The sequence below is a fragment of the Gouania willdenowi genome, chromosome 6 (genome assembly GCF_900634775.1).
Source record: "Gouania willdenowi chromosome 6, fGouWil2.1, whole genome shotgun sequence".
NCBI classification, from domain to species: Eukaryota; Metazoa; Chordata; class Actinopteri; order Blenniiformes; family Gobiesocidae; genus Gouania; species Gouania willdenowi.
In genome coordinates this window covers 34,409,312-34,428,631 of record NC_041049.1, presented here as the reverse complement: position 1 = coordinate 34,428,631, position 19,320 = coordinate 34,409,312, and the positions used below count along the sequence as shown (strand labels likewise).

At 39.0% G+C, this 19,320-nt stretch overlaps 1 protein-coding gene across 1 annotated transcript in view; it reads left to right on the top strand.

The window, feature by feature from the left end:
• nat10 (N-acetyltransferase 10) overlaps nt 1–19,320 on the top strand; it is a 34,500-nt gene that overhangs the window by 9,544 nt on the left and 5,636 nt on the right. The window contains exons 11-23 of the mRNA XM_028449020.1: nt 1,018–1,116; nt 1,196–1,332; nt 3,475–3,599; nt 3,681–3,831; nt 7,131–7,227; nt 7,320–7,436; nt 10,705–10,806; nt 10,875–10,949; nt 12,934–13,050; nt 13,140–13,273; nt 16,094–16,142; nt 18,998–19,094; nt 19,177–19,284. Coding sequence (XP_028304821.1) covers nt 1,018–1,116; nt 1,196–1,332; nt 3,475–3,599; nt 3,681–3,831; nt 7,131–7,227; nt 7,320–7,436; nt 10,705–10,806; nt 10,875–10,949; nt 12,934–13,050; nt 13,140–13,273; nt 16,094–16,142; nt 18,998–19,094; nt 19,177–19,284 — 1,408 coding nt within the window. The remainder of the gene's footprint in view (nt 1–1,017; nt 1,117–1,195; nt 1,333–3,474; nt 3,600–3,680; nt 3,832–7,130; nt 7,228–7,319; nt 7,437–10,704; nt 10,807–10,874; nt 10,950–12,933; nt 13,051–13,139; nt 13,274–16,093; nt 16,143–18,997; nt 19,095–19,176; nt 19,285–19,320) is intronic.

Sequence of the window (19,320 nt, the reverse complement as noted above, 5' to 3'; positions counted from 1 at the left end):
CAGCCTTAGTTCAACATTGACATTGATTCAATTAATTACTGACTTAGATGGTATCATTATTATTACATGAACTCCATACTGTGCAGCAGTCCATTGAAAGATTTATTTACACACAGCCTGATCCTTACAGACAAGCACAGACACATATGTATTCATCAAAATATGCAACTGACGTCTGTCATCACATATCGCTCACAAGCTGAAACTTTTTGAGCTGACGTCACAGTCAAACTGCTAAGTATCAGCGGCGGTGCTCAGCCAAAGTGAAAATTACCATATTAAATTAAAGATTACGGACAAACTGAGCATCATTTAGCATCTTTATTAGCGGATATAAGCAGGATTTTTTTTTTTCGTAGAGTAAGATGTCTTTAAGGGCATAGATGTCAAAACTGGTGTCATATGCTCTTAAATAGTGAAACTGTTTTTGGGTGAATTGAACAGTTTGAGGGTTGCTGGTTAGATGCAGGGTTTATTTGGGCAAAAGGTTTTGGAAACAGACCAGTTTGGGATTCAGAGGTTTCAGTGTGTTTCCATGAATCTGAATGTTGTTCTGTGCTGCTCTCAGGGTTTTGTATGTTGCTGATAGTGGTAGTCATAACAATGACAGAGAGTTCTAGAAGAGACCTTGGTAAATACTATCAGTGTATGATGATATCTGGCCTGCTTTGGGCAGTTTGATCAGAACTGACGAGGAGAGATTCTGTCACATATCAGAAACCCTTCATTTATTGTCCACCTACTTAACTTCCTGAGGAGTTTCTTCAGCTTATTCAGGTCACAAAGTAAAGTAGACCCTGGACAGGCCCCAGTCTGTCCCAGGACTCCAGTGAAATTAAACTAGTCATTTGAATTTGGGAGGAAACCCTGTGTGTACAAGGAGAACATGCAAAGTCTGCACATATTAAATGTAAACTAAAGGCACAAACCCATAATCTTGGTTGTGTAACCTACAATATAATTTGTTTTGCATGATGCAGTTTATATTTAACAGCTCCCATCGTTAATGCTTTTCAGGAGCATCTTGACTACGAGATCATCCAGTCTTTGAATCCAGAGTTCAACAAAGCCGTAGTGAGAGTGAACGTCTTCAAAGAGCACCGGCAAACCATTCAGGTGAGCGAAGCCAGAACGCCTGTGTTTACTGAGTGACCACAGCTGTAACATGTGAGCTCTCTGTGGGCGTGGCCTGCAGTACATCCATCCAGGAGACTCAGTGAAGTTGGGACAGGCTGAGCTGCTGGTCATTGATGAGGCTGCTGCTATTCCTCTCCCTCTGGTGAAGAAGCTGCTGGGACCTTACCTGGTGTTCATGGCCTCCACCATCAATGGGTCAGTAACCATTAATCACTTTCATTTGATTGATAATTAATTACAATTCTAGTGTAATTGTAATTTTAAAAAACTGTTTTTGTCATTGTAATTAAATTATAATTAATTTTAGATAATCAACTTTGTAATTATAATTGCAATGAAAATTCTATAAAAATGTCAATTATAATTTAGTGCAAAACTTGGGAACCATGTTAGAGTTCTATGTACAGTTCTACACATGTAGTTCATTATTAAAATATTTCATATCAAGCTTTCCGACATTTTATAAATGATAATACATATAAATCGAGGGGTTTACTGACACAAAGAAAGGCTCAGACGCCCACACCAAAAATATTAAAACCAATAGTGTCATTGATTAGGAAGTCTAATAATGTAACGCATAGATAGGAAAGAAATGAGATGATAGATATTTGTTTTATGTGTATTTTACAGATGATTTACCACCCATTATCATAAGAGATGCCAACACAATAGGAAGGGAACTTTTATTAAGTTATTTATTTCAGGCTCAGTAATTGTATGTAGTTGTAATTGGACTTTAGTTATTAAGAACGTAAATGTAATTGATTTTCTGTGGATAAAAAAAAATTGTAATTTAATTGTAATTGGAAAAATTGCTGGTCATTGTAATTGAGCATGATAATTGAAAATGTAATTGTAACGGAAAAATGTAATTGACCCCAACCCTGCCTAAGTGTCAGCCAAAACTGATGAGTCAGTGTTTCTTCCTGTTAAGAGTTGCCATTTTTTCACATCAATCCCAAAATCAGTTGGACATGGAGCAAACGTCAAAAAGCATGGTCAAACTAACTGGTCTCATACCAGTGTAAAACCAGCTCATGTTTTCCATCATGTCTGTAATCATAATGGAAATCAGGAAAAGGCTGATATTACCCACAAGGTCCTCTATCCTCACCACTATTGTGGTAGCAAACTGGAACTAGCTATTGGCTACTTAAAGAAAATATATTAGTAGTAATACATGTTGAAGCAATAAACCTTAATGGCACTTTCAACTGGTGCTTATCACACCATCACTTATATTATGAGTTTTGTGTTCTACACTTCTGTACAAAATATTTGGTAACCTTTTCCAAGTAATTAGTTGTGATGCACCAAAATTCCCAAAAATGGTGCAAAAGTGCCTTTTCAGTTTTCGGCCGAGACACTTTTCTCACCGAAACAAGTCGACTGAAACAGGATGTTGTGACGACACGAGCAAACAGTGTGGTTAGTGCTCGCGCTCGTCTGTAAACTTATCTGCAGACTCGCACAGCGGCTCTATTTTAATACATCTGACGCTAAAGCGTCTTCTGAGCAGAGTTGACGGGGCACGTAAGTGATTTATGTGTTTGTGTCACATCGACACTGTAGTTACGTGTAGCCCTCCGTTAACACGGACCTCTACACGGCGGCCTGACGCATGGCTGTGCATCATCAGCAGAATGTGGTTTCAGTCTGTCTGAACACGTTTAACAGAGATCCTCAGATCTGCATCACAACTGTACTTGGTCCGTGTTATAAAGATCATTAGGGATGGGATTAAAGCAGCGCTCGCAAGAAATGATGCACGTCGTAGGTGTAATTGCGTCTTTGAGTGTGTCTCTCCAAGAAAATGCTTGGATAATAAATAAAGCAGAGAAGCTGATTTTCATCAAGAATTTCAATGCACTTTGTGTTTTAATTTAATTTAACTTGTTTAATTTGACTCTCTTTTAGCAGCCCAGTTAGTTATATGGTAGGTCTGTACATTATTATTTAATCTATGAGTGGGTTCAAGTTAAAAATTTAATTTATTTTATATTGTGCATTATGTCGGTGTTAAATATTTTCATATTTTGAATTTATTTTTTGTTAAGCATTGCTATTAATTTATACAATTGCAATGTTTTAATTTTAGTGAAGTTAGTGCCACTTGTGGAGTAAAATAGGGTCACTACTCCTCTTTCTCTACATTGTTAGACGACACTATTCTTTCCTTCTCCACTTCGTTCTTCTGTTCCTACCAGTCCTGTTAGCAGAGAGTTCACAGTGAGAGCTCGTACAGAAATGTCCACTCTTGGACTTCATGTACAAAACCTTTCTGAAGCCTAAATGTGAACAGCTCGTCCCTGCTCCCTCTTGGTGTGTGTGCAGATATGAGGGCACCGGACGCTCCTTGTCCCTTAAACTGATTCAGCAGCTGAGACAGCAGAGCATGGACAGTCAGCAGAGCCTCTCAGCTGAAAACAGGAGCACCACCACAGCCAGGCTGGCAGCAAGTGAGTGGAGCTGTGCCACTTTGTACATGCAAATTTGTGTGTGTGTTGCGAGCGACTGTTTGCTGTTGTCTTGCCTTACAGCTCGTACCCTGCATGAGGTTTCCCTGCATGAGTCCATCCGGTACGCACCAGGCGACGCTGTGGAGAAGTGGCTGAACGAGCTCCTTTGTCTGGACTGTCTTAATATTCCCAGACTCATTTCAGGCTGCCCGCTTCCTCAAAGCTGTGATCTGTATCCTTCACTGTAATTGTAATGGCGTAATTGATTTTGACAAAAAACCTAATTGCGATTTTTCTGACATATTGCGATTTTGATTAGATTTTTGATTTTTAAAAATATTTTATACATTTAAATGCATATGTGTTTTATTTTTTTCCAAATTCTGTTTTCCACATCAATTTTTTAAAATTCTGGGTTTTTTTTTTTAGAAACATTAATTCTTTTTTTCAGAAAATATTAGTGTTTAACTCCTGTGAGGAAACAAAATAAATACCATTTAAAAAAGAAAACTTTAATTAAACAAAAATGTATGTCAAAAATAAAAATATAATTTAAAATAACGATACAATAAAAGGTAGATATAAGTTGTACTGACATGGATTATTCTGACTGCTCATTTTTAATTATTCATGTCATATAAAGATGTAAGGGATTAATGTCACCCAAGTTTTGATCAACTTAATTTAAATGAACCTAATTTAAATGATTCTGATGACATCATTCCTGACCATAATGATTAACTCAGTCAGTGCCATTGATGAGATAACTCGTCATTTCAAATCCAAACGCTCAGTGCCATTGATGAGACACTCGTCATTTGCATTTTTTCACGGGGATTACTAGAAAACACCCTGGCGGAGGTCCCTCATCTATACCTAAGCTGTGGGGTGTTGTAGTGACCAACTGTGCCCTGAAGATGGCAGCAGTGCACCTTTAGATGAGCATTTAGCCACTGATGCTACCCAGCAAAGCAGGAAGAAGCAGGAAAAAGTGAGATTATGGCGCTACAGAGTGATATTGTGAAGTATCCAGCAGCTCACAGCTCCACATACTAACACAGAACATGTGTGGACCTGAGTGGATTATTGATATTGTTGTGATCGTGAGATAAAATCATCAACTAACTGGGCTAAATGGGTCATCCCTGCGTGTCGGGGGGAGGAGGGGTGGTGTGGAGGGGGGTACAAAATACCCCCAGCCTGTGAGCCAGATAGCAAAATAATAGGTGACACGTAGGAGGTAGCAGCGCACCTTTGGATGAGAGATCATCCATGCTCAGCGGAGCTCAGAAGGAGAAAGGAAAGGCGTTTACGAGACAGAAAATGGCACTACGTACAGAATTGACGTTTCCAGAAGCGCACACTCGACCAGAGCATATGTGGAACTCATTGGATAATGTGGCGATTGTGAGATAAAACCATAAAAAAATGGGGCAAGCAGTGACACTCTGAATGTCAGGGAGGAGGAGGAAGTTACGTGTGTGCAGACTGACGGGAGAGAAAGTTGGAGGAACGCCAAAATACAGTAAGAAATACATTCAACTCTGACCCAGATAGAAAAATAAGAATTTTGCCATCAAAAGCCCTGTCTCAGTGTTTTTTTTAATTATATATATATATATATATATATATATATATATATATATATATATATATATATATATATATATATATATATATATATATAAGGAAACGATGTTAGAGTTGTCACTAAAGCAAAAAAATAGCTTCAAAGTCACTGACGGGGATTTTTTTTCTCAGCTTTTTGCTCTGAAACTGAAGATTTGTGTAAAACTTGCTCTATTCAACGGCTGATTACAAAATAACAAATGAGCCAGAAACAAATGTTTTTTTTTAAATAAAATTAGAGGCTTCAATCTTTCAGAATCTGGTGTCAGATTTCAGATAGTCATAGTAGAAAATATTCTGTGGGTCTTTAAAATCAGTCAAAATGCTCAAAAGGGTGGTAGAAAATAGCTGGCACTGAATGAGTTCAACAAAAATAAATGTGCAAAACACATCACATGTAAGAAGTGTTTTTTCACCACTAGGGGCTAGAATATTTTAAAGTATCAGAAGTTATCATTAATCTATGATGTTTCAGACTCTACAATCTTCTGTAGCTCTGATGAGATGTTTAAACACTCTGAGCAGGTGAAGCTGATTAAAGCTGATCATGTTTTCACGGAGCTCAGCAGCGCTACATGAGAAACGGACGGAGCTTTTACAGACAAGTTAAAGTTAAGCAGGCACTGGTGGCTCTGATTTTGGATTCAGGGATGATTTGTGTAGTTTTTTGCCAGGTTAGACGGTTTAAAGGTGGTGTTTGAAACGGCCAGAGTGGGAAGATCATTTCCGCATAAAAAATGTCCTTTGCCTCACTGTGACGGCGTTTCAACCCGATTCTGTCCATTTCCGCGTTCAATAGTAGATTCTGTTTTTATTGTTTGATTCCGTGATTCCATCAACGTGGATTTTATAGGAACCTAGTGTAGGTGTTAGCGCACTGAGACTCGTGGTGCAAAAAAAAATAAGTGACTAACTGTAGCGCATGTAAGTGTGTCCTTTAACCATCTCTGATTGGCCAGCATCCCAGGAAGGCGGTTCTCGGCAATTCTGATTGGTGAATATACATATCACTCAAATGATGTTTATCTGAGGTTACGTTATCGCAGTAGTGAAAACCTTAATATCTAAGTTAAGGTTAGTCTTTCAGCCTTCGTCTACACACACACATTAAATTATCCTCATGCAGAGCAGCATCTAAAAAATGGATTGTCATCTTTTATTCGTCTTCTGTTAAAATTTTTCCAGATGGTTTGTGAATGACATTTTTTAGTCTCCATTTATTTGGGCATCAAGAGGTCAAAGTGTGAGAGAGCGATTAGCAGTTTTCAACCTCTGGTTATACGTCAAGTTTAGTTAGAATATTGGACGTGGGTCCCTAAACTTTTTAATTAAAAACAACTTTTTTGAATTACCAGTATTATTGGTATTAACTAAATAACTAGGTATTTACTATAAGAATGTCAGAAATAAGGACAAATTCTAAATTGAAACATTTATGAAACAATCAAAAATGTAAATTAGTTCAATTAAATTCTTTGATTCTTTTTTTATAATATGGCTACTAGATATCCAAATCTTTTATTTTTGATTTCTTGATTATTACACCCAACAATTGCAAAAATAACATAATTGGAAAAAATGATTATTTAAAATAAAATATTTATTTTTATTTTGTTTTACATATGTTTTATTCACTAAATAAAACAAACCCACTACAAATATGTGTGCTGGGCACACATGTTATTAATACTAACTTTGAGTTGTTTAATCCACATATATGCAAGCTCCTCCCCTGTACAAAAGAAAAAAGTTTTTGGTTGACAAATAATCGTTTGAATAATCGTGATTTCAATTATGACAAAAATAATTCCGATTATATTTTCTATAATCGAGCAGCCCTATTATCTTCAGTCATTTATCTAATCTACACCACGCGTTGTGGTCTTTAACTGCTGCATACAGATATTACGTGAACAGAGACACCCTGTTCTGTTACCACAAAGCTTCTGAGGCCTTCCTGCAGCGGCTGATGGCGCTCTACGTGGCGTCGCACTATAAGGTGAAATTCACTCTCTTCCAGACACAGAAAGCATAACCTCCACCATCTGTGCACATTCCTTATGTCTCTTTACTGATTCATTGTGTCTCCAGAATTCACCCAACGACCTGCAGATGCTGTCTGATGCCCCTGCCCACCACCTCTTCTGTTTGCTGCCTCCAGTTCCCCCCACACAGAACTCCCTTCCAGAGGTCCTCGCAGTAGTGCAGGTACATGGACTTTATTGTTACCGAGTGGGGGAAATCATCACACATCCCAAAATCTAACACTGTTTAGTAGGGATGTAACGATTCACTCAACTCCCGATATGAAAAAAACTAGAAAATACTGTATTATTTTCCTTTCATTTTTCATTGTCAAAAGAATTCCTTGATAAACTATTCAAAACAATACAATTTAACTAAAAATAAATCTTGAATGAAATAAATAAAGTTATAATACAAATGAAAATGAAGCCTATTAATTTAAATTCTGGTTCTATAATAAACAATGCAAAACTGCATAATAGTTCTTTTTCTTTTTAAAAGTGCAACTGAAAATGTATTTTGTGCCTTAACATTTGGACTTTAAAAAAAACGTGATTACACTGATTTACGTCAAATTTGTTTGGACCAGCAGAGGGCGCTGGTAACACAGTGGTCGGTTGTCATGCAGATATCTTGCAGTGAAGAAGAGAAGCTATGCTAGCAGACAGAGCTAATAGAAAAACGTGACTTTTACAGATATTCAAGTAATATTACAGATATTCTTTCGGTGCTAAAGGGGTAATGAATCATTTATTAACATATTTAAGAGTAGAAGGCAGCCAGACAGAAAGTATTAGCAGACTCCGCCCGCCGCCTACACTTGTGGATAGCTCCCTCTGCTGGTTAAAAAAAGTACTGCGATTCAATTTTCAAAAAATCGATATCAACCGTGATACCTATGAATCGATTTTTAACTGCCTTACGATTAATCGTTACATCCCTACTGTTTAGTGTTACATTGTGTTTTCTGACAACCGTCAACAGGGTGACCGCGGGTCCATAAAAAGTCTTAAATATTTTTTTATAAATAAAAGGCCTTAAAAAGTCTTAAATTGTCTTAAATTCCAATTAGATAAATCTTAAATGTGCTTTAGTCAAGTCATCACGAGAATTTCTGGTGAGCACGGAGTGATCGGTCTTCTTATGCAGACAAACTGGCTGCATCGTGCGATTATATTTCACCGACTGTGATGTGCAGCCGTTGCTTCACCTGCAGAGTTTGGTCAAAGTTTTTGTTTAAAAAAAAAAAAAGAAAACTCCCCCTGCTGAGGAGCGAGTCAACAGAGCGAGTTGGATTCAAAGCGGAAGTGGAGAACAAAGTGGATTAAGGAGCTCAACAGCAGGTAAATCACTACAACATCCTAATATTGTTCTGTTTGGATGAGACAAAATGTATTGTTCGCCTCTCTGGTAGCTAGCCTGATGCTAGTGTGTGTGCGCACGAATATTTGTGTGTATGCGCACGAATATTTGAGTGCGTGTTTGCGTATGCGTGCGTTTGTGTGTGAGTTTTTATTTTAGTTTTATCAGCTTAAGCAGGGTTTAATTGTGCTTTACATATAAACTTAATTTCTACACAATGGTGGAAACAGTTTAAAGATATAGTCTGGTCTGTAATGGAGTGAGGCTAGATTAATTACATTTAGACTTTGTTTAGGTACTTGTACTTTGTGTTAGTGTATGTGTGTGTTTTGCTCTTTGTGCTACTAACACGCCTTAACCTAATCCTGCAAATAAAACAAGTTAATAATTGAGTTGTTGTAAATTGTGCTATAATACATACTAATGCTATACTATATTTCTTATTTGATCAGAAAACATCAAACAATGACAGACTTCATGATGATAAACACATGACGTAACTAGAGAGAGAAGCTGTGACTGAGAACGTCCTCTACATGATGATCACTGACATGAGGCCTGTGTTCATAGATGAAGATGAAGCTTCACTACAATCATTCTCACCTTTAATCCAGGTCACATTCTTCCCTCAAGAACGCATTTTACATTTTACAAAGCTCATGGAGAGAAAATATGAAGAGACTTTAAAGGAAGTGAATATTGCATTTAACACAAATGATAAACTGTTTCTCACTGCAGATAAATAGACCTGTGTAGCTAATGAAGTCTACCTTAGGGTGACCTGTCGCTACATTCACTATGAGACGAATAAAGAGGCTGAAATTAAAAATGTGGTGTTTTTTATCCCATTCATCGAATAATTTATTGACCGATTAATTGACAATAATAATTTGTTGGAGCTCTAGTTGAGAAGGAGCTGGAAAACAAGTCAACAGAACTCAGGCACATGTTTCACAACATTGCAAATGAAAATGATGTGTTCACGTTGTCTAAGGTGGGCCCATAATAGAAATATAAGGTTTCATTAGCCAGGACAGAAATTAAGCTGCTAATGTGGGTTGGTCAGTGACAAGTTATATAAGCAAATAGTATGGTATAGTGGCTTCTTTTTGTTATTTATTGACCATTTATTTTTTCCTTCAAAAAACAGTTTTAGTCTAGTTATTTACATTTTCTTAGAAATATATAGCATTACACAGTGAAGGATCTGATAAAAGCACTTTGGCATTGGGTTTGCTCTCAGGTTCCAGTCAATTGTGAGAATTGTGTTACAATAAATATAATTTAGGAAAATGTTGATATATTTGTTCTCTTTCCACATTAATAAACACATTTGAAGAATGTTCTTGAACTGAATATTTTCATTTTTCCTTATTGTACATTATTAACTGACATCAATGCCTTTAATTGTAAAATAATATATTTTCCCTTTGGTCTGTATTTCCATCATAAATTTTCTTTAAGGTGGTATTAAAAGGTCTTAAAAAGTTTTAAATATAACTTCTTCCTACCTGTAGTCGCCCTGTTCAATTGAACTATAATCACTTGATCCTGAATCCGTGTAGATCAACTGGAACATTAGTGATTTGTTCTTTCTCCTTCATTTTTAATAAACACTGACCACCACAAACCAGGAACATCACCAGGTGGTCTTTGTCAGAATACCTGCTATGGTTTTTGTGGATCAATATAACTCATTAAGATGATCATTGTTTTTCATTTTGATCTGCTGATCAGAAAGCTGTGGCTGAGATTTTTCTCAACAGATTACAAACACTGTGTGAAAAATGGATCTAGACACTTGGATCAATGCAAGACCATGCTTTTGGTCAGAGCACCTTCATGATTAGTCTTTTCTAATTCATCAAGACCATCAGTCATGGCTTTGCTGCACTACTACTGTTTCTTATTTAAAGAAACAAGAATTTGCTTCAGATTTTGAAATGTAAAATATCTGGATCTTAACTCTTTAGTGATTTACCATTAAAGTGATTGTTCTCTTAAAGACTCCTGCTGCTGGCCTACTAGCCTTGAGTTTGACACCCTTACCTGGGCTTATGCTACTTGACCTGTTCTCGCCTATCTGCAGGTGTGTCTGGAAGGGGAAATCTCTCGGCAGTCCATCCTCAGCAGTTTGTCCAGAGGGAAAAAGGCATCTGGAGACCTCATTCCCTGGACGGTCTCTGAACAGGTACAGGTTTAACATCCAACCCCTCACAGCTCCTGGTGCACATCCCTTACCCATCATCTCCTTCTTAGTTTCAAGACCCAGAGTTTGGCAGCCTGTCTGGAGGGCGAGTGGTTCGGATAGCAGTCAATCCTGACTACCAAGGGGTAAGAACAGGCCATGGCCTTTGTTTTGTAAGACTTTGCACAAATGTCACTGAGGTAAAGTTATTAGAAAAGCTGTAAAGAGGTTCTCACCAGCCACTTCTTCCGGCTCCTCCGGGGGGATCTCAAGGCGTTTCCAGGCCAAACAAGAGACATCGTCTCTCCAGCGTGTCCTGGGTCTTCCTTGAGATCTCCTTCCAGAGGGGCGTGTCCTGAACGCCTCACTTTTTACACTTCATCTATTACTTAATCAAATGAATAGACAAAACTATTATTCCCGTATTCAAACAAAGGGCTGCAGATTACATGGGGCTCTATTCTCCCATTTGGGATTAAGCATTTTTTACGTGGATATCACTTACGCATATTTCAGACTCCCATCCAGACTCCTGACATTCCCACCGCATGTTAATAGACCCAACACGCGTAAGGCTGTGAATGAAGATGGTCTAATATGCTTCATTTATAAGGAGGGGGACTGGACCATGATATTTTTTTTCCTAGTTATCTATAAATTATGGAACATAGTTTTTCTAACACTTGTAAATGTCATTGAAATCCATATTTTGAAAAGGCCTTATCCATTGAAGGAGAACATGGTTTATTGCTAAAGTTATGTTCAGAGTGCGGATCGGCATCATTTTTCTTACAGAGCCCGAAATTGTTTAAATTAAAAAGATATCATTCTAATGACACATTTTCATTTGTTTGTGTGGAAAGTCAGGTTTTATTAAGTAACTCGGAACTTCCTATACATTTAGAAATATCACCAGATGAGAGCATCAGTTTCATCACTCTGCGTGTAATCTGTATCTGTAACACATTTCTGTCATCACTGCAGTGTGAGATCTAGCCTGCAGGACTGTGTGAATGTGCTAATAATGCAATGTGGACTTTGACAGTGTTTGCGATGCTGCAGAGCATCTTGCTTTATTAAGTTTGCATCCCGTGAATCAGACCTATTGGCTTCCTACATAAGGAGTAATTTTACATTTAAAGTGTTCAATGCCTTATGGAGCTGATGTGAGCAAACCCGACTTGAAGCCGAGCATCATTGTCATTTTGGGTATCTACTGGATAGATGACAGTTCACTTGTTATATTATGTTACGTTGTACATAGTAAGTAAATAGTTGAACAAACTGGTGGAGCTGATGCACTAACCTCGGTGTACACACTCCTGCTCCCCATCCCCATGCCTCATTTACTGCCCTCCCAAATATTAGAAATGCCAATGAATGGTCAATCCACAGGTTCTAATCTCAATCCATGTTTCCAAATGTCTCCAATTGTAGCGATCACATAACTGTCTGATTGATAATCATCAATGAACCATTTGTGTTCATTTCACATCAATCATTGGAAAGAGAAAGAAAATGTTTCAGGTTTATAATATTATCCATAAAATAATTACGGAAGAAATAAATTAAATTAAATGAAAGAAGTGTGACAGTTTTAATAGACCTATTCTGGGCTTCTCTTTTGTATTTTGTCTCACTTTCTTGGGGCGCTGCACTTATTCCAGCTTCAGAAGAGCATGGGAGGGAAAGAACTTAGTAGACAAGAGAATACACGTAAGGGCAGATTAGACAACATTTCAGGATTGCTCCAACCGGAGTGTGTTACTGGGATGAAGGCATGCAGTGATTGACTTAAGTGAAGAGAGAGAATAGCGCTTTGGCAGAATCTGCGCAGCTTTACACACAGAGAATAGAGCATATGGTGAACAGAGGCAGCTCATTCAGGAGGACTGGTTCCTGTCAAATAGGCTTTTTTATTTATTTAATGCAGAGCTTGAAAAACATAGTTCAAATGTTAATGCATTTGTGTTGAATAAACAAATTGATTTGTTTGAAAGGGACAAATAATGCTTTATTTTCAGACTTAATCTCTTCTGTCTGTAAAAAGTGTGCAGGATTTTTGGGACATTGAATTTAAATATTGGGTCACGTTTCTTCTTTTCAAACCTTTTCCTATCTCTCCATCAGATGGGCTATGGTTCTAGGGCTCTCCAACTGCTGCAGATGTATTATGAGGGCAAGTTTCCCACCATGGATGAGAACACGCAGTCCAAGCACAATGAAATCACCACCGTCAGCAGCGAGGTACGACTAGAGCCTCTCAGTTGCATCTGATGCATGTGCAGCTCAGGGAGTACGTGTAACATTAGCTCTCCTCTGTTGTTTGGCCACAGGCAGTCAGCCTGCTGGAGGAAGTGATCACTCCTCGTAAAGAACTTCCTCCTCTGCTGCTGAAGCTGAGTGAGAGGAGGGCTGAGCACCTGGACTATTTGGGAGTTTCTTTTGGCATCACCACACAACTGCTCAAGTGAGTGACACAAAAGAACAACAGAAGGTAAACTGTTTGGAGATTTGTCCTTTTGATATTTGAGGCTTTCAGAGGGATAAATATTCTCCTAAAAATGTTTTTCATTTACACTGAATAAAAATATAAATGTAGCACTTTTGTTTTTGCTCCCATTTTTCATGAGCTGAACTCAAAGCTCTAAAATATTTTCTATAAACACAAAAGACCTATTTTTCTCAATTATTGTTCACAAATGTGTCTAAATCTGTGTTAGTCAGCACTTTTCATTTGCAGAGATATCCATCCCACCTCACAGGTGTGGCATATCAAGATGCTGATTAGACAGCTTGATTATTACACAGGTGTGCCTCAGGGTGGCCACAATAAAAGGCCACTCTGAAATCTGTAGTATTGCTTTATTGGGGGGTCTATGGCGGTCAGGAAACTAGTCACTACCATTTGCCTCACACAGTGCAACACATCTCCTTGGCATAGAGTTGATGGGGTTGTTTATTGTGGCCTGTGGAATGTTGGTCCACTCCTCTTCAATGGCTGTTTAAAGTTGCTGGATATTGGCAGGAACTGGAACACGCTGTGGTATACGCCGATCCAGAGCATCACAAACATGCTCAATGGGTGACATGCCTGGGGAGTATTCTGGCCGTTCAAAAACTGGGATGTTTTCAGCTTCCAGGAATTATGTACAGATTCTTGCAACATTGGGCTGTGCATTATCATGCTGCAACATGAGGTGATGGTTGTTGATGAATGGCACAACAATGGGCCTCAAGATCTCATCACGGTATCTCTGTACATTCAAAATGCCACCAATAAAATGCACCTGTGTTTGTTGTGCATAACATACGCCTGCCCATACCATAACCCCACCACGGGCCACTCCATCCACAATGTTGACATCAGCAAACCGCTCACCCACACGACGCCACACACGCTGTCTGCCATCTGCCCTGAACAGTGAAAACCGAGATTTATCCATGAAAAGAACATCTCTCCAACGTGCCAGACGCCATCGAATGTGAGCATTTTCCCACTCAAGTTGGTTACGTTGACGAACTGCAGTCAGGTTGAGACTCTGATGAGGACGACGAGCATGCAGCTTCTCTGAGACCGTTTCTGACAGTTTGTGCAGAATTTCTTTGGTTATGCAAACCGATTGTTGCAGCAGCTGTCTGGGTGGCTGGTCTCAGACGATCATGGAAGTGAACATGCTGGATGTGGAGGTCCTGGGCTAGTGTGGTTACACGCAGGCCCGGAGTGGCTAATTGGGTGGGGCCGGTCTGATGATTGGGCTGCGAGGGCCGGTGTCACGGACTGAGTTTACCTCGTACTGAGATCAGTTATGAGCATATATGGGCATGCAACCCTAACTAAACAAAACTGAAATATTATTATTATTATTTAGCGAAAAATAATTTTTTTGTAGTGCGCATGCGCATATATGCTCATCATTGATCTCAGTATGAGGTAAACTCAGTCCGTGACACCGGTGTTTACGCACGATCCTCAATCAGAACACTCTGTAGATCACACTACAGAAGTCACTGCTCCTCCACTGACAGCGCTTTCCTTTTTCTGCTGACTCATTCCGTCCATGCACTCTGTCAGTTTCAGGAGTGTCCAAACTTGGTCCTGGAGGGCTGGTGGTCCAACAGGTTTTTAACGTGTCCCTGCTCCAACACAGCTGGGAGACTCGTTAGGGACACATCGACACCCCTGGTATAGACATAGGAACTACAGATACATGAGGTGTGGCCACACCCACTCCCATTTGCACCCCCACAGCCCATCAGCCTTGAATCCCAATCTGAATTAAGTCCAATTAGTCAAATCTTTTTTTTTTTTTTCAAAAAAGGTTACACATTTCTTTCTTTTTTTTTTTTTTTAACCCTTTTTTATTTCTTCATTTTTTAGCATTTTGTCACAATGGGGGCGAGAGTTTTTCATTTTTTTTTAATGGGGGTACAGCAGAAAAGGTTTGTAACCACTGCATTTATTGGTAAGTGTAAAATCTGCTATTGTTGAAAAGGACGTGTTATAAAGACTAATGATGTGTGCTCATCTTGAAATATTTCTACACTTTGAAGCAAATGTTACCTGCACTGAATTGAAATATTTTAGAATGCACTGAAATACAAGACTTTATAGAACAACATGCTATTGTAGACTCAACATGTAAGGTTAGAACATGATTATTATATTAATATGTTTTGATCGTGGGCCGGTCTGAGGGCTGAGTCCCACTCTGGCTCTGGTTACACTTGGTCTGCGGTTGTGAGGCCGGTTAGATGTACTGCTAAATTCTCTGAAACACCTTTGGAGACAACTTATGGTAGAGAAATGAACATTGAATTCACGGACAACAGCTCTGGTGGACATTCCTGCAGTCAGCATGCCCATTGTACGCTCCCTCAGAACTTGTAACATCTGTGGCATTGTGCTGTGATTACACTGAACATCTTTAGAGTGGCCTTTTATTGTGACCAGCCTAAGCCACACCTGTGCAATAATCATGCTGTCTAATCAGCATGTTGATATGTCACACCTGTGAGGTGGGATGGATTATCTCTGCAAAAGAGAAGTGCTGACTAACACAGATTGAGACAGATTTGTGAACAATGTTTGTGAGAAATAGGTATTTTGGGTTTATAGAAAATATTTTAGATCTTTGAGTTCAGCTCATGAAAAATGGGATCAAAAACAAAAGGGTTAATATTTTTGTCAGTGTAGAAGCTGAGAATCATTACAGTTTATATACCTCACATAAACCTAAAAGGTGTTTGAGTTCAACATGTGATCCTATTTTTTTCTGGCATTCTTCAGGTTTTGGAAGAAAGCTGGTTATACCCCAGTCTACCTGAGACAAACCCCTGTGAGTATCCTTCCCTCACCCTTTGGCTACGTTCACACTGCAGGTCTCAATGCTCATTTCTAGGCTTTACATCGATCTGATCGGCTATATTGGATCGGGCGATATTTAGCATTTAGCATTTTATGCAATTAATTTGACTAGTACAGTGTCCGTCGGAAGTATGCATTCATGTGGGAGCGTAAGTAGAGTTGTCAATTATGGCCAAATGAGTATGTGTTTGAATGTTGTATGTACAAAGAGGTGTACATACTGTGTACTCTGTAGTGTTATAAAAGGGTTTATTTGTGGGTTCAAAGTAAAATAGCGTGTGCAGTTTCCCTGGTTTAATTTTATGGGACATGCGCATGATAAATGTGTTGTTTTTTATACTAATTTTTATATTTTTTTTGTTTGGTGTATTTTTCTGTAATGTATGTTTTTTGGAATCATTATGTGTATTTTTGTGTCGTTCAGTCTTTGTGCATTTTTTGTATGATTATTATTTTTTGTTGCCATTGTAGTGATTCTGGAGTTATTTTGTGTATTTTTGTATGATTTTGGTGTAGTTTTATGCATTTCTGTTGTCATTTTGTGTATTTTTTTTGTATAAATATTTAGGTGTGTGTGTGTGCCTGCCTGCCTAACTTTCACTAAACTTAACACTACAGTCACTGCCACGCTATGAATGGGTGTCGTGACACAGACTGTAACCGGACTAAATAGTGGTCCGTTATACACTCAACACTCACATACCTGCACGCATGTCATGTAGACGGTGATCGATAGTGAAGCCCACCTGTTCGATGTGTGTGTGTGAAACTTTCTACCTGAGACTCTAATCTCCTCCATTGGTTCTCTCACACACGCTGCTGAGAAATGTGCAGATTTCAACACAGCAGCCATTGCTGTCAATAACTTCCAGGTGAGGTCTGTCCGGTCTAAATAACAAACGGTCAAACTAACATGAAAATAAATGTTTTTAAACGTCATCACCAAATAAGGAACAGTAAAAACATATGTTTCCTCAAAAGAGAAGTCCACAGGAGCTCTGGCACGCACCGGAAGTGAGCTGTGTAGTGAAATAGATATAGATGGTGCGCTAGCGCCCCCTCACACTCTGAGGTCAAAAGCTGAATAGATTTCACTTCTAGGCCGTCCAAAAGTGAAATAAAATTAAAATAAACATTTGGAAATGACAGATGCAGACACTCGGGGTATTTGGAAGCTGTTGACTAAGTTCCAGGTCGAGTAGGCACCGCGTCGGTGAGATATTTGCTGCACACGCACACACACACACCTTTTTTGATTTTATAGATAGATTGGCTGTAATGTTTTAATTCGATCAATGACGTCATTGTCGTGATTAAACTTTCTGTAGATGCTTCCATTGCTTTGTTTTATCGTCTCATTTACACCGAAGAGTTGTTTGCTTTACCTGACACAGCTTTGTTTCACTTTGTGCACAAAGGTGAAAACCTATGAGTGAATGGCAAAAATGTCTTTAGGTTGGAGTGGTTCTGAAAGTGGGGGCATAATCTGCTGTCAGTGTCTGTGTGTGTGCTTGTTTTGTTTGTTTTACTTTGTTTATTATGCATGTTAAAAGGGGGAGCCCAAGAGCGGAACAATGTCTCCCATTTACTTTCGCTTTCATACCAGGACACTTGTGTCCGTTTCAGGTTTTTCGCGATGCAACAGTCAGGAAATATAATTTTGCTCGGCTAATGCTGATGAAGGCTTCACATAGTTCCAGTGTGGTCTGCCTTTACAGCTTCATCTCTCTTTCTCTTGTAGTTGCTTTACATCTGTCATTGAGTATGATGTGGGACTCCAGTTTAATTCAACATCTGCAACGTTTATTTTACCAGTTACATACATCTGATAAGTGATCTGCTCTGGTCACACATGCTCCCTCAATCCGCACACTGGTCGGCACATTAATTCGCAGTTAAAGGGCCACACACACACACACACACACACACACACACACAGACAACAATGTTATATGTTCAGTCCTACATGGAACTGTTTGATTTTCTGTGAATCTGTATCGGGTAGTACCGAAGGAATTCGGTCGGTACCCAAAAAAAACCAAAAAAACAACCGGAATTTATATGATCGGATTGGTGATCGTTTTTTTTTTTTAACTCACTGATCAGTGATCATTGATCGTCCCCAAAATCCTGATTGTGTAAAGCCTACTCAATTATGTTATTTTTGGAAAAAAAAATTTGTGTGCTCGTTCATATTACACACTTCTATCAGTTTGGAGTATGAACGGAATGCGACCCTGAAGTGACTTGCATGCGCTAAAGAGGTCCTGAGGTACAACGTGTGCATGCAGGCGTGCACTGTTTACAAAAGTAAATATGGAGGCTTCTCCTCTCAGCGTGTGTGTTGCACTGATATTATGTATAATATAATAAATACGTATTATTTTAAGATCTCCTTCCACCGTTTACTTTTCTACTTACATCCTCCACCTGGGTTTTTCCTCCTCCCCCACCGCTTTGTCTGGGCGGGGAGGACGCAGAAATATGACATTGCATTAGGATGATGTAAAGGTGGGATAGAATGCGACCATTTATATCCACATATGAAAGTGGCCTGGGTTGGATTTAAAAAAACTGCAAATGTACTTCACATGGAAAAATTCAGATATGGCCAAAAATTCAGAATTTGTGTGTGTGTGTGTGTGTGTGTGTGTGTGTGTGTGTGTGTGTGTGTGTGTGTGTGTGTGTGTGTGTGTGTGTGTGTGTGTGTGTGTGTGTGTGTGTGTGTGTGTGTGTGTGTGTGTGTGTGTGTGTGTGTGTGTGTGTGTGTGTGTGTGTGTGTGTGTGTGTGTGTGTGTGTGTGTGTGTGTGTGTGTGTGTGTGTAGAATGACCTGACAGGAGAGCACTCCTGTGTGATGCTAAAGGAGTTAAATACAGACGAGCCACCAGTGCAGAGTCGATGGCTGTCTGCCTTCTGGAAAGGTGAAGACTAACCTCTGATCTTCATGAATAAATTAATGAGATCTGTGCGTTCAGTTTGGATCTGTTTATTTTTTCCCCTCAGATTTCCGTCGGCGTTTCCTCTCTCTGCTCTCCTACCAGTTCAGCAGCTTCCCTCCCAGTCTGGCTCTCAGCATTCTGCAGAACAGAAATTTTAAGGAGGAAACCAGCAGTAAGATTTGTCTTTAGTTGTGCCCATCAGACCTTT